Source organism: Ranitomeya variabilis, chromosome 1 (genome assembly GCF_051348905.1).
Source record: "Ranitomeya variabilis isolate aRanVar5 chromosome 1, aRanVar5.hap1, whole genome shotgun sequence".
Taxonomy (NCBI): domain Eukaryota; kingdom Metazoa; phylum Chordata; class Amphibia; order Anura; family Dendrobatidae; genus Ranitomeya; species Ranitomeya variabilis.
The window spans coordinates 200,361,867-200,378,165 of record NC_135232.1 but is presented as its reverse complement, the minus strand read 5'-3'; the positions used below and the strand labels follow the sequence as shown (position 1 = coordinate 200,378,165).

At 51.7% G+C, this 16,299-nt stretch overlaps 1 protein-coding gene across 2 annotated transcripts in view; it reads right to left on the bottom strand.

Annotated features, from left to right (window-relative positions):
• P2RX6 (purinergic receptor P2X 6) overlaps positions 1-16,299 on the bottom strand; it is a 152,539-nt gene that overhangs the window by 42,693 nt on the left and 93,547 nt on the right. For both annotated transcript variants that reach the window (XM_077291781.1, XM_077291790.1), the window contains one exon: positions 14,411-14,520. In XM_077291781.1, coding sequence (XP_077147896.1) covers positions 14,411-14,520 — 110 coding nt within the window. The remainder of the gene's footprint in view (positions 1-14,410; positions 14,521-16,299) is intronic.

The window sequence follows — 16,299 nt, the reverse complement described above, 5'->3', positions numbered from 1 at the left end:
GAATATCCCACATATATTTTTCAGTTCCCCTGATGATTCTCCCCTATGGGAGAGGAAACGCGTAGGGAAGGGTATTTTGTCTTGGTGGGTACAATAATAGACTGACTTGGGGACTGCCCTTGTCAGGGCGGGAGCTATACAGGGGCACGACTGGGGCAGTATAGAAATACATTTCTTTCCCCCCCCCCCCCCTCCGAAAGCATTGTTGGACGCTCCCGAAAAAGAAAAAGAATAAGGACCATTGGGTGAGATAAAACCAATTTTTAATCTGGCACAGGTCACATGAGCACTATCTTTGCACTTTATTGTTATTATAGTGCTTTGGAACAAAGCACTATACTGTTATTCCACCGTGGTAAACTTCTTATTATTATAGTGCTTTGGAACAAAGCACTATACTGTTATTCCACCGTGGTAAACTTCTTATTATAGTGCTTTGGAACAAAGCACTATACTGTTATTCCACCGTGGTAAACTTCTTATTATAGTGCTTTGGAACAAAGCACTATACTGTTATTCCACCGTGGTAAACTTCTTATTATAGTGCTTTGGAACAAAGCACTATACTGTTATTCCACCGTGGTAAACTTCTTCTTATTCTTATTATTCAGTCCGCACGTAATGCGGCCCGAACCGCTAAACTCACAGACTCCAGTGAGGTGTCATTTCGAAGCCAGCGTTCCTGAGAGGTGTGCTAAGTATTTTTCGTGTCGATCGGATTTGTAGTTTTTGCGCAATTTGTGTTTGAAAAAAGTCTTTCAATGCGTTTCAATGGAGAAATTTTCCTATACGTTTATAATGGGCTGGTTTCTGAGGCAATTTCTAAAAATAACTGCCACCTGGCTGATTAGCTCATTGATATGCGCAGTGAGACCCAGTTACTATGCCAACTCCTATGAAATCTACATCAGCTCACCAGGTCACAAGTTTTGTCAGATAATATCAGCTCTTAAAGTGACAGTACAGCACAATTCCAAACCACTATCCGTAGTCTTATGATTATTAGACTGTGGCCCGATTCTAACTCATCGGGTATTCTAGAATATGCATGTCCACGTAGTATATTGCACAGCCACGCAGTATACAGTGCAGAGCCGTGCAGTACACAGCGCAGAGCCGCGCAGTACACAGCGCAGAGCCGCGCAGTACACAGCGCAGTATAAAGCGCAGAGCCACGCAGTACACAGCGCAGAGCCGCGCAGTACACAGCGCAGAGCCGTGCAGTACACAGCGCAGAGCCGCGCAGTATAAAGCGCAGAGCCGTGCAGTACACAGCACAGAGCCACGCAGTACACAGCGCAGAGCCGTGCAGTACACAGCGCAGAGCCGCGCAGTATAAAGCGCAGAGCCGTGCAGTACACAGCGCAGAGCCGCGCAGTACACAGCGCAGAGCCGCGCAGTACACAGCGCAGAGCCGCGCAGTATAAAGCGCAGAGCCGCGCAGTACACAGCGCAGAGCCGCGCAGTACACAGCGCAGAGCCGTGCAGTACACAGCGCAGAGCCGCGCAGTTTAAAGCGCAGAGCCATGCAGTACACAGCGCAGAGCCGCGCAGTACACAGCGCAGAGCCGTGCAGTACACAGCGCAGAGCCGCGCAGTATAAAGCGCAGAGCCGTGCAGTACACAGCGCAGAGCCGTGCAGTACACAGCGCAGAGCCGCGCAGTACACAGCGCAGAGCCATGCAGTACACAGCGCAAAGCCGCGCAGTATAAAGCGCAGAGCCGCGCAGTATAAAGCGGAGAGCCGCGCAGTACACAGCGCAGAGCCGAGCAGTACACAGCGCAGAGCCGCGCAGTAGACAGCGCAGAGCCGGGCAGTACAGAGCGCAGAGCCGCACAGTATAAAGCGCAGAGCCGCGCAGTATACCACGCAGAGCCGTGCAGTACACAGCGCAGAGCCGCGCAGTACACAGCGCAGAGCCGCGCAGTACACAGCGCAGAGCCGAGCAGTACACAGCGCAGAGCCGCGCAGTACACAGCGCAGAGCCGCGCAGTACACAGCGCAGAGCCGCGCAGTATACAGCGCAGAGCTGCGCAGTACACAGCGCAGAGCCGCGCAGTACAGAGCGCAGAGCCGCACAGTAGAAAGCGCAGAGCCGCGCAGTACACAGCGCAGAGCCGCGCAGTACACAGCGCAGAGCCGCGCAGTACACAGTGCAGAGCCGCACAGTACACAGCACAGAGCCGCGCAGTACACAGCGCAGAGCCACCCAGTATACAGCGCAGAGCCGCGCAGTACGCAGCGTAGAGCCATGCAGTATGCAGCGCAGAGCCGCGCAGTATACAGCGCTGAGCCGCGTAGTATACAGCGCAGAGCCCCGCAGTATACAGTGCAGAGCCCCGCAGTATACAGCGCAGACACGCGCAGTACACAGCACGGACACGCGCAGTACACAGCGCAGAGCCGCGCAGTACACAGCGCAGAGCCGCGTAGTATACAGCGAAGAGCCACGCAGTATATAGCGCAGAGCCGCGCAGTACAAAGCGCAGAGCTGCGCAGAGCTGCGCAGTATACAGCGCAGAACGCGCAGTACACAGTGCAGAGCCGCGCAGTACACAGCGCAGAGCCGTGCAGTACACAGCGCAGAGCCGCGCAGTACACAGCGCAGAGCCACGCAGTATACAGCGCAGAGCCGCGTAGTATACAGTGCAGAGCCGCGTAGTATACAGCGCAGAGCCACGCAGTATACAGCACAGAGCCATGCAGTATACAGCGCAGAGCCACGTAGTTATACTGCCCAGTCACGTAGTATATTGTCCAGTCACATAGTATACTGCATATCCCTGTTAAAAAAAAAAAGAATTAAAATAAAAAAGTTACATACTCACCTCCTGGAGCGGCCGGTATCTGATGGTTGTTGCACCTCCTAGAGCGGCCGGTACACGATGCTTGTTGCACCTGGAGTGGCCGGTACCCGATGCTTGTTGCGCGCTCCGGTCCCAAGAGTGCATTGCGGTCTCACGAGATGATGACGTAGCGGTGTTGTGAGACAGAAAGACGGAAGTGCCCTTAGATAATTAGATAGTAGATTACCCCACTCACCAATTCGGAACCCGAGAGGCCCGGCCCACCAAATCGGACCCCGAGGGGCCCGGCCCACCAAATCGGACCCAGAGTGACCCCGCCCCCTAAATCAGACCCAGAGTGACCCCGCCCACCAAATCGGACCCAGAGTGGCTCCGCCCACCAAATCGGACCCAGAGTGACCCCTTCCACCAAATCAGACCCAGAGTGACCCCTTCCACCAAATCGGACCCAGAGTGACCCCTTCCACCAAATCGGGCCCAGAGTGACCCCGCCCACCAAATCGGACCCAGAGTGACCCCACCCACCAAATCGGACCCTGAGGTGCCCAGCCCACCAAATCAGACCCTGAGGTGCCCAGCCCACCAAATCGGACCGAGTGACCCCACCCACCAAATTGGTCCCTAAGGTGCCCCGCCCACCAAATCGGACCCAGAGTGGCTCCGCCCACCGAATCGGACCCAGAGTGGCCGCGCCCACAGAATCGGACCAAAAGTGACCCCGCCCACCGAATCGGACCTAGATTTACCCCGCCCACAAAATCAGACCCAGATTGACCCAACCCACCAAATCGGACCGCCTGAGGGGCACCCAAGTGTGAAAGTCTTGCAGGGGCAGCCCGGGCACCATTCCAAAGCACTATCTGTAGTTCCTTCAGGAAATACCCATCTAGTTATAGTGCTTTGGAACAAAGCACTATACTGTTATTCCACCGTGGTAAACTTCTTCTTATTCTTATTATTCAGTCCGCACGTAATGCGGCCCGAACCGCTAAACTCACAGACTCCAGTGAGGTGTCATTTCGAAGCCAGCGTTCCTGAGAGGTGTGCTAAGTATTTTTCGTGTCGATCGGATTTGTAGTTTTTGCGCAATTTGTGTTTGAAAAAAGTCTTTCAATGCGTTTCAATGGAGAAATTTTCCTATACGTTTATAATGGGCTGGTTTCTGAGGCAATTTCTAAAAATAACTGCCACCTGGCTGATTAGCTCATTGATATGCGCAGTCAGACACAGTTACTATGCCAACTCCTATGAAATCTACATCAGCTCACCAGGTCACAAGTTTTGTCAGATAATATCAGCTCTTAAAGTGACAGTACAGCACAATTCCAAACACTATCCGTAGTCTTATGATTATTAGACTGTGGCCCGATTCTAACTCATCGGGTATTCTAGAATATGCATGTCCACGTAGTATATTGCACAGCCACGCAGTATACAGTGCGGAGCCGCGCAGTACACAGCGCAGAGCCGCGCAGTACACAGCGCAGAGCCGCGCAGTATAAAGCGCAGAGCCGCGCAGTACACAGCGCAGAGCCGCGCAGTACACAGCGCAGAGCCGTGCAGTACACAGCGCAGAGCCGCGCAGTATAAAGCGCAGAGCCGTGCAGTACACAGCGCAGAGCCGCGCAGTACACAGCGCAGAGCCGTGCAGTACACAGCGCAGAGCCGCGCAGTATAAAGCGCAGAGCCATGCAGTACACAGCGCAGAGCCGCGCAGTACACAGCGCAGAGCCGCGCAGTACACAGCGCAGAGCCGCGCAGTATAAAGCGCAGAGCCGCGCAGTACACAGCGCAGAGCCGCGCAGTACACAGCGCAGAGCCGTGCAGTACACAGCGCAGAGCCGCGCAGTTTAAAGCGCAGAGCCGTGCAGTACACAGCGCAGAGCCGCGCAGTACACAGCGCAGAGCCGTGCAGTACACAGCGCAGAGCCGCGCAGTATAAAGCGCAGAGCCGTGCAGTACACAGCGCAGAGCCGCGCAGTACACAGCGCAGAGCCGCGCAGTATAAAGCGCAGAGCCGCGCAGTATAAAGCGCAGAGCCGCGCAGTACATAGCGCAGAGCCGCGCAGTACACAGCGCAGAGCCGTGCAGTACACAGCGCAGAGCCGCGCAGTATAAAGCGCAGAGCCGTGCAGTACACAGCGCAGAGCCGCGCAGTACACAGCGCAGAGCCGTGCAGTACACAGCGCAGAGCCGCGCAGTATAAAGCGCAGAGCCGTGCAGTACACAGCGCAGAGCCGTGCAGTACACAGCGCAGAGCCGCGCAGTACACAGCGCAGAGCCATGCAGTACACAGCGCAAAGCCGCGCAGTATAAAGCGCAGAGCCGCGCAGTATAAAGCGGAGAGCCGCGCAGTACACAGCGCAGAGCCGAGCAGTACACAGCGCAGAGCCGCGCAGTAGACAGCGCAGAGCCGTGCAGTACAGAGCGCAGAGCCGCACAGTATAAAGCGCAGAGCCGCGCAGTATACCGCGCAGAGCCGCGCAGTACACAGCGCAGAGCCGCGCAGTACACAGCGCAGAGCCGCGCAGTACACAGCGCAGAGCCGCGCAGTACACAGCGCAGAGCCGCGCAGTACACAGCGCAGAGCCGAGCAGTACACAGCGCAGAGCCGCGCAGTACACAGCGCAGAGCCGCGCAGTACACAGCGCAGAGCCGTGCAGTATACAGCGCAGAGCTGCGCAGTACACAGCGCAGAGCCGCGCAGTACAGAGCGCAGAGCCGCACAGTATAAAGCGCAGAGCCGCGCAGTACACAGCGCAGAGCCGCGCAGTACACAGCGCAGAGCCGCGCAGTACACAGTGCAGAGCCGCACAGTACACAGCACAGAGCCGCGCAGTACACAGCGCAGAGCCACCCAGTATACAGCGCAGAGCCGCGCAGTACGCAGCGTAGAGCCACGCAGTATGCAGCGCAGAGCCGCGCAGTATACAGCGCTGAGCCGCGTAGTATACAGCGCAGAGCCCCGCAGTATACAGTGCAGAGCCCCGCAGTATACAGCGCAGACACGCGCAGTACACAGCACGGACACGCGCAGTACACAGCGCAGAGCCGCGCAGTACACAGCGCAGAGCCGCGTAGTATACAGCGAAGAGCCACGCAGTATATAGCGCAGAGCCGCGCAGTACAAAGCGCAGAGCTGCGCAGAGCTGCGCAGTATACAGCGCAGAGCCGCGCAGTATACAGCGCAGAACGCGCAGTACACAGTGCAGAGCCGCGCAGTACACAGCGCAGAGCCGTGCAGTACACAGCGCAGAGCCGCGCAGTACACAGCGCAGAGCCACGCAGTATACAGCGCAGAGCCGCGTAGTATACAGCGCAGAGCCGCGTAGTATACAGCGCAGAGCCACGCAGTATACAGCACAGAGCCACGCAGTATACAGCGCAGAGCCACGTAGTTATACTGCCCAGTCACGTAGTATATTGTCCAGTCACATAGTATACTGCATATCCCTGTTAAAAAAAAAAAGAATTAAAATAAAAAAGTTACATACTCACCTCCTGGAGCGGCCGGTATCTGATGGTTGTTGCACCTCCTAGAGCGGCCGGTACACGATGCTTGTTGCACCTGGAGTGGCCGGTACCTGATGCTTGTTGCGCGCTCCGGTCCCAAGAGTGCATTGCGGTCTCACGAGATGATGACGTAGCGGTGTTGTGAGACAGAAAGACGGAAGTGCCCTTAGATAATTAGATAGTAGATTACCCCGCTCACCAATTCGGAACCCGAGAGGCCCGGCCCACCAAATCGGACCCCGAGGGGCCCGGCCCACCAAATCGGACCCAGAGTGACCCCGCCCCCTAAATCAGACCCAGAGTGACCCCGCCCACCAAATCGGACCCAGAGTGGCTCCGCCCACCAAATCGGACCCAGAGTGACCCCTTCCACCAAATCAGACCCAGAGTGACCCCTTCCACCAAATCGGACCCAGAGTGACCCCTTCCACCAAATCGGGCCCAGAGTGACCCCGCCCACCAAATCGGACCCAGAGTGACCCCACCCACCAAATCGGACCCTGAGGTGCCCAGCCCACCAAATCAGACCCTGAGGTGCCCAGCCCACCAAATCGGACCGAGTGACCCCACCCACCAAATTGGTCCCTAAGGTGCCCCGCCCACCAAATCGGACCCAGAGTGGCTCCGCCCACCGAATCGGACCCAGAGTGGCCGCGCCCACAGAATCGGACCAAAAGTGACCCCGCCCACCGAATCGGACCTAGATTTACCCCGCCCACAAAATCAGACCCAGATTGACCCAACCCACCAAATCGGACCGCCTGAGGGGCACCCAAGTGTGAAAGTCTTGCAGGGGCAGCCCGGGCACCATTCCAAAGCACTATCTGTAGTTCCTTCAGGAAATACCCATCTAGTTCTTATTATTATTATTCAGTCCGCACGTAATGCGGCCCGAACCGCTAAACTCACAGACTCCAGTGAGGTGTCATTTCGAAGCCAGCGTTCCTGAGAGGTGTGCTAAGTATTTTTCGTGTCGATCGGATTTGTAGTTTTGGCGCAATTTGCGTTTGAAAAAAGTGTCTCAATGCATTTCAATAGGGAAATTTTCCAATACGTTTATAATGGGCCTGATTTCTGAGGCAATTTCTAAAAATAACTGCCACCTGGCTGATTACCTCATTGATATGCGCAGTGAGACCCAGTTACTATGCCAACGCCTATAAACTGTACCAGCCCACCAGGTCACAAGTTTTGTCAGATAATATCAGCTCTTAAAGTGACAGTACAGCACAATTACAAAGCACTATCTGTAGTCTTATCATTATTGCCCCGCTCACCAAATCGGACCCAGCCCACCAAATCGGACCAGAGTGCCCCCGCTTGCCAAATCGGACCCAGAGTGCCCCCGCCCGCCAAATCGGACCCAGAGTGGCGCCGCCCGTCAAGTCGGACCCAGAGTGGCGCCGCCCGCCAAATCGGACCCAGAGTGGCGCCGCCCGCCAAATCGGACCCAGAGTGGCGCCGCCCGCCAAATCGGACCCAGAGTGGCGCCGCCCGCCAAATTGGACCCAGAGTGGCGCCGCAAGCCAAATCGGACCCAGAGTGGCGCCGCCCGCCAAATCGGACCCAGAGTGGCGCCGCCCGCCAAATCGGACCCAGAGTGACCCGGCCCGCCAAATCGGACCCAGAGTGACCCGGCCCGCCAAATCGGACCCAGAGTGACCCGGCCCGCCAAATCGGACCCAGAGTGACCCGGCCCGCCAAATCGGACCCAGAGTGGCGCCGCCCGCCAAGTCGGACCCAGAGTGGCGCCGCCCGCCAAGTCGGACCCAGAGTGGCGCCGCCCGCCAAGTCGGACCCAGAGTGGCGCCGCCCGCCAAGTCGGACCCAGAGTGGCGCCGCCTGCCAAGTCGGACCCAGAGTGGCGCCGCCCGCCAAGTCGGACCCAGAGTGGCGCCGCCCGTCAAATCGGACCCAGAGTGGCGCCGCCCGTCAAATCGGACCCAGAGTGACCCGGGCCACCAAATCGGACCCAGAGTGACCCGGGCCACCAAATCGGACCCAGAGTGACCCGGCCCACCAAATCGGACCCAGAGTGACCCGGGCCACCAAATCGGACCCAGAGTGACCCGGGCCACCAAATCGGACCCAGAGTGACCCGGGCCACCAAATCGGACCCAGAGTGACCCGGCCCACCAAATCGGACCCAGAGTGACCCGGCCCACCAAATCGGACCCAGAGTGACCCGGGCCACCAAATCGGACCCAGAGTGACCCGGGCCACCAAATTGGACCCAGAGTGACCCGGGCCACCAAATCGGACCCAGAGTGACCCGGGCCACCAAATCGGACCCAGAGTGACCCGGGCCACCAAATCGGACCCAGAGTGACCCGGCCCACCAAATCGGACCCAGAGTGACCCGGGCCACCAAATCGGACCCAGAGTGACCCGGGCCACCAAATCGGACCCAGAGTGACCCGGGCCACCAAATCGGACCCAGAGTGACCCGGGCCACCAAATCGGACCCAGAGTGACCCGGGCCACCAAATCGGACCCAGAGTGACCCGGGCCACCAAATCGGGCCCAGAGTGACCCGGGCCACCAAATCGGACCCAGAGTGACCCGGGCCACCAAATCGGGCCCAGAGTGACCCGGGCCACCAAATCGGGCCCAGAGTGACCCGGGTTGACCAAATCGGGCCCAGAGTGACCCGGGCCACCAAATCGGGCCCAGAGTGACCCGGGCCACCAAATCGGGCCCAGAGTGACCCGGGCCACCAAATGGGACCCAGAGTGACCCGGGCCACCAAATGGGACCCAGAGTGACCCGGCCCACCAAATGGGACCCAGAGTGACCCGGCCCACCAAATGGGACCCAGAGTGACCCGGCCCACCAAATGGGACCCAGAGTGACCCGGCCCACCAAATGGGACCCAGAGTGACCCGGCCCACCAAATGGGACCCAGAGTGACCCGGCCCACCAAATGGGACCCAGAGTGACCCGGCCCACCAAATGGGACCCAGAGTGACCCGGCCCACCAAATGGGACCCAGAGTGACCCGGCCCACCAAATCGGACCCAGAGTGACCCGGCCCACCAAGCCTCAACCCTGAGGGGCTACAACTACCAAACCAGCGCCTGAGGGGCACCCAAGTGTGAAAGTCTTGCAGGGGCAGCCCGGGCACCATTCCAAAGCACTATCTGTAGTTCCTTCAGGAAATACCCATCTAGTTATCCATTTGATATTTTAATAATATTTATTAAAAGTTATGTTTTAGGTTATACAGTACATTAGTGGGTCTCTTAGCTGATTCAGGCTCCAGAGAAAGATACCCCAAAGTAGATACAGGCCCCCAACAAATAATAACGGTGAGGTAAGAGGAAAGGACAAACGTAAGTATGAACTAGATTCAGCAAAGAGAGGCCCACTAAATAATAGCAGAAGTATAGAAAGCGGACTTATGTGGTCAGCGAAAAACCCTACCAAAATATCCACGCTGAATATCCAAGAACCCCCGTACCGACTAACGGTATGGGGGGAGAATATCAGCGCCCTAAGAGCTTCCAGCAAAATCAGGAATCACATTATGAACAAGCTGGACAAAAACAGAATAATACAAATAAACAAAAAAAACAAGAAAGCAGGACTTAGCTTATGTTGCAAAAATCAGGACCAGTAGACAAGAGCAACCAGACAAGGACTGATTACATGGATGCCAGGCAATGGACTAAGACTCCAGGAAGTTTAAATAGAAACACCCAGAGTCTTAACGAAGCAGGTGTCTACCAACCTGGGGAAAGAGATCCAAGAGCCATACCGCGAGTGACCACAAGAGGGAGCCCCAAAAGTATAGTTCATAACAGGAAGGTATACCATCTAGCTGCCATAACATCACCCCAGCGGACCCCTTAAAGCAGCGTCAGTCACCCTGACCGAATACCACAGGTGGTGTCATGAACATTTCCCCTTTAAAGACCTTTCCCTTTAACACGGACCTCCCGAGGGCCACGGACTGGGTCAGCCACCGTGACATCCCCCTTGAGAGCCGAAGGACTTGGTACCGAGTTCCCCTAGCCCTTGGGGGCGCTCCATAGCCAACACTACCTGTCCCTGCACCTTGCTAGCTCATCCCTAACCATCCCTCCCTGAGCTAAAACTACACTATAAAATTTTAGAAAAACAATTTATTAACTGACATAGTCCTATGATAATGAGGGCTCCTGGCTACGGCGTAGACTGGGATGGGCAGTCTCCGGGTCTCCATTCTCTCTCTGTGCACACCCTCAGTCCCTGCCTCACTGCCTGTGTTGCACTGTGCACAGACCTCCCTCCACCAGACCCGGTAATCACCGCTCGCAGTAGCATACCAGCAGAGGTGTATCTAGGGTTTCTGGCACCCAGGGCAAGAATTCATTTTGGCGCCCCTCTTCCCAAGGACATATCCGAAATGCACACTTAGTCATGTACCCACAAGCTCCTCTCCCTAATACTCTCAATGTTCAGTGAAAAACTGAGAGAAGCAAGAAGAGAAGCTCGTTGTCACAGGACCACAAGTATGAAAATCGCATATGAGTGAAGTGTCCATGTGATGACTACTAGAACCTGCAGAGCTAAATCCTGGCATCGCAGGCTTCTGAATTCTCACAACTAATGCACTGCACAATTTTAGGATTCTCCCTTGCCAGTGGACAGTCATGTCAGCACAAGCATGTGATTTGTATACCTCTGACCACATTCTGACTAGACGTGCCCGACCTCACTCAGTTTATTTTCATTGAGTGAGGCCACACATGTCTAGTCAGCGCATGACTGCATGTATGTAAATCCCCAGCACAAGAGAATCCTGACAGCGTGCAGTGCGCACTGTGAGAGTTGAGAAGTCTGCAGTCACAAAGAATGACTGCAGACTCATTACATACCTGGACATCCCCTTTAATGCTCCTAACATAAATAAAAACATGAGAATTACTGTATATACTCGAGTATAAGCCGATCCGAGTATAAGCCGAGACCCCTAGTTTTGCCACAAAAAACTGGGAAAACTTATTGTCTGAAGTATAAGCCTAGGGTGGGAAATGCATCAGATACTGGTAAGTTTCAAAAATAAAAATAGATACCAATAAAAGTAAAATTAATTGAGACATCAGTAGGTTAAATGTTTTGGAATATCCATATTGAATCAGGAGCCCTATAAGCTCTATACAAAAAATATGCCCCATATAATGCTGCACAAAGGTTAATAATGGCCCCATAAGATGCTCTATATTAAAATATGCCCCATATAATGCTGCATAAAAGGTTAATGATGGCCCTATAAGATGCTCCATAGAATATACCCCATATAATGCTCCAAAAAAGTTGATGGCCCCATAAGATGCTCCATAGAATAATATGCCCCATATGCTGCTCCATAAAGGTTGATGGCCCCATAAGATGCTCCATAGACTAATATGTCCCATATAATGCTGCACAAAGTTTAATAATGGCCCCATAAGATGCTTCATAGAATAATATGCCCTGCATGCTGCTGCTGTGATTTTAAAAAAAATGACATATGGGGGCCAGGTGCCGGAGTCGCCGCTGGCTCAGGCCCCTGGCACTTGCGATATTCACCTGTCCCCGTTCCACCGCCGTGCGCCTCTGTGTCTTCCGGGTCTTTGCAGTGACTGTTCAGGCAGAGGGCGCGGACTAAACACGTCATCGCACCCTCTGACCTGAACGTCACAGCCAGAGGATGCAAAAGATACAGCCCAGCAGTGGAACGGGGACAGGTGAATATTGCATGGCTCACCCTCCCCCGTCATACTCACCCTCCTGGCATGGTCTCTGCACTTCCCTGCTTCATCCCGGGGCCTGCAGCTCCTTCCAGTGTTGAGCGGTCACATGGTACCGCTCATTAAAGTAATGAATATGCGCTCCACGCCTATGGGAGTGGAGTCACCTCCATATTCATCACCTTGAGCACAGGAAGAGCTGCCAGTGCTGAGACCATCGGAGTTGCAGGCATCACTGGAGGAGGGTGAGTATGATGTCTTCAAGAAGGTGGGTTCGGTTGACCCCGGACTTTAAAAAAAAAATTAAAAAATGCTTGCTCAGGTGCCTCCCCCTGCATCCTGGGGCCCTAAGCTCATGCCCTCAAGTGCCTAGTGGCAAATACGGCCCTGTGTGTACATATTTCTCTATCCAAGCAAATATGTATAAAATATTTTCAAATATCAAAATCAAATATTTGGCACCTAATGAGCTATTAACTCTAATTAATATTTCCAGAATGTTTGTGTGGTGTAATATACAGGTGCTTCTCACAAAATTAGAATATCATCAAAAAGTTAATTTATTTCAGTTCTTCAATGCAAAAATGAAACTCCTATATTATATACAGTAATTACAGAGTGATTTCTGTTAATGTTGATGAGTATGGCTTACAGTCAATGAAAACCCAAAAGTCAATATTTCAGTAAATTAGAATAATTAAGAAAAAACACCTGCAAAGGCCTCCTATGCATTTAAAAAGGTCCTTTAGTCTGTTTCAGTAGGCTCCACAATCAAGGGGAAGACTGCTGACTTGACAGATGTCCAGAAGGCAGTCATTGACACACTCCACAAGGAGGGTAAGCCACAAAAGGTCATTGCTAAAGAAGCTGGCTGTTCACAGAGTGCTGTATCCAAGCATATTAATGGAAAGTTGAGTGGAAGGAAAACGTGTGGTAGAAAAAGGTGCACAATCAACCGGGATAACCACAGTCTTGAAAAGATTGTTAAGAAAAGGCCATTCAAAAATTTTGGGGAGATTCACAAGGAGTGGACTGCTGCTGCAGTCATTGCTTCAAGAGCTGCCACACACAGACATATCCAGGACATGGGCGACAACTGTTCCATTCCTTGTGTCAAGCAACTCATGACCAATAGACAATGCCAGAAGCGTCTTACCTAGGCCAAGTAGAAAAAGAACTGGACTACACTGTTGCTCAGTGGTCCAAGGTGTTGTTTTCAGATGAAAGTAAATTTTGCATTTCATTTGGAAATCAAGGTCCCAGAGTCTGGAGGAAGAGTGGAGAAGCACACAATCCAAGCTGCTTTAGGTCTAGTGTGAAGTGTCAACAATCAGTGATGGTTTGGGGGTGAAATGTTGTCTGCTGGTGTAGGTCCACTGTGTTTTATCATGAACAAAGACAGTACAGCCATCTACCAGGAAATTTTAGAGCACTTCATGCTTCCCTCTGCCGACAAGCTTTTTGAAGATGGAAATTTAATTTTAATTGTGCTTGATTGGCCAGCAAACTCGCCTGACCTTAACCCCATAGAGAATCTATGGGGTATTGCCAAGAGCAAGATGACAGACACCAGACCCAACAATGTAGAAGAGCTGAAGGCTGCTATCAAACAACCTGGGCTTCCATAACACCTCAGCAGTGCCACAGCCTGATCGCCTCCATGCCACGCTGCATTGATGCTGTAATTGATGCAGAAGGAGCCCCGATCAAGTATTGAGTGCATTTACTGAACATACATTTTAGTAGGCCAACATTTCAGATTTTAAAATCATTTTTCAAGCTGGTGTTATAAAGTATTCTAATTTACTGAGATAATGACTTTTGGGTTTTCATTTTCTGTAAGCCATAATCCTCAACATTAACAGAAATAATGCCTTGAAATAGATCACTCTGTAATTACTCTATATAGTATATGAGTTTCACTTTTTGTATTGAAGAACTGAAATAAAGTAACTTTTTGATGATATTCTAATTTTATGAGAAGTACCTGTATCTTTTGTGTTTATTTAAGTTGCAGTCTCCAGCTGGCAGGACCTGTGGACTCATGTGATCCTGATGACTTCATCACAAGTCCTTCCGCACTTCTATGCTGTTGCCTGCTTATGATTGGTCAGCATCATACAGTAGGTGAAGTACATGCACCCAGTGAAAACTATCTAGTAACCACTCATTTGGACTTAAACGTTAACGCATTAGGTGCCAAATATTTGATTGCTAATATCTCCACAGTAGAGAGGTAAAATTAGAAGAAAAAAAATATTCAGCAGCCACTAATACCTGGTGTGTCCAGGTCAATGGGAAAAATTTGGTGAAAGGTCCTCTTTAAAGCAGTTTTAAGTTTTCTAGATCAAGCCTTGCAATATAAGAAATCTCACCGAAAGTTGTTTTTCCTGTCTTGCAGTCTAAATGAGTATTGTGGCTTACAAACGCTTTCTGACTTGTCCAAGTCACAGATCCACATAATGTCAATTCCAACAACGCCACCCTGAAATATATTACCATTGACATATGCATAAGGATTTGCATTATGGATATTGCTTCTTTATAACAATTGTGTGAAATATTGTCAGTTTTCAGCTTGAACGGCACTCCACTGTACTATATAGGCAGCGGGATATTTTGCGATTGGGATACACCTCTTAGGAAGCAACTGCATCTGCAACTTAAAGGGATTGTAGCATCAGTAAATTATCTATTGTTTGATTTTTATGTCAAATATATTTTCTAAAACATTTGTATAGTTTGAGATCACTATATTAAAAAAAAAAATCTTGCAAATTTCCATCGGTTCTTCAGCCTAAAGGGGTTGTGCAGTCCAAATAGATAAGCCTGCAGTCACTCTGTATGACTGCAGACTTGTGAATTCCCCCAGTGCATGGACTGTGCTGTGGTGAATCACCGATTTCTGACCCGGGATCGGAGGATATGTAGGAGTTATACATACTCCCTGCTAGAGCCACGTCCTCTAGTCAGCCACGCTCACTGGATGGGTGCGTTACTAGTGTATGGAGTGAAGCTGCGCCAGCTCTGGCCGGGAGTATGTATAACTCATACACAACCTCCGGTCACAGCTCAGCACGTGCGCTGGGAGAATTCATAAGTCTGCAGTCCCACAGTGTGACTATAGACTTATCGATTTGGATCGGACAACCCCTTTAAAATTAGACTCCCATTTCTGTTGTTCACATAGAGATTTGCACTAAAAGACTGACTCAAACCCTATTAAATTGTATTGAAGCATTTGTTGAGCATGCTCTCATCAGGACAAATGTCATTGTGAATTGAAGGAGAAGAGGTGAGCTGTGATAATCACCTATTGTGAATGGTGGATCCTACTTTATGTTATTCTCTATGTGTCACTAATTATGGTGCTTGAACCTCCTAGGTTCAAGCAACATATTGTAATCCGATTTCTTATATTTATGGTGCTTGAACCTCCTAGGTTCAAGCAACATATTGTAATCCGATTTCTTATATTTATGGTGCTTGAACCTCCTAGGTTCAAGCAACATATTGTAATCCGATTTCTTATATTTTCTTCTTCTTATTATTATTATAGTGCTTTGGAACAAAGCACTATACTGTTATTCCACCGTGGTAAACTTCTTCTTATTCTTATTATTCAGTCCGCACGTAATGCGGCCCGAACCGCTAAACTCACAGACTCCAGTGAGGTGTCATTTCGAAGCCAGCGTTCCTGAGAGGTGTGCTAAGTATTTTTCGTGCCGATCGGATTTGTAGTTTTTGCGCAATTTGTGTTTGAAAAAAGTCTTTCAATGCGTTTCAATAGGGAAATTGTCCCATACGTTTATAATGGGCTGGTTTCTGAGGCAATTTCTAAAAATAACTGCCACCTGGCTGATTAGCTCATTGATATGCGCAGTCAGACACAGTTACTATGCCAACGCCTATGAAGTCTACATCAGCTCACCAGGTCACAAGTTTTGTCAGATAATATCAGCTCTTAAAGTGACAGTACAGCACAATTCCAAACCACTATCCGTAGTCTTATGATTATTAGACTGTGGCCCGATTCTAACTCATCGGGTATTCTAGAATATGCATGTCCACGTAGTATATTGCACAGCCACGCAGTATACAGTGCAGAGCCGTGCAGTACACAGCGCAGAGCCGCGCAGTACACAGCGCAGAGCCGCGCAGTACACAGTGCAGAGCCGCACAGTACACAGCACAGAGCCGCGCAGTACACAGCGCAGAGCCACCCAGTATACAGCGCAGAGCCGCGCAGTACGCAGCGTAGAGC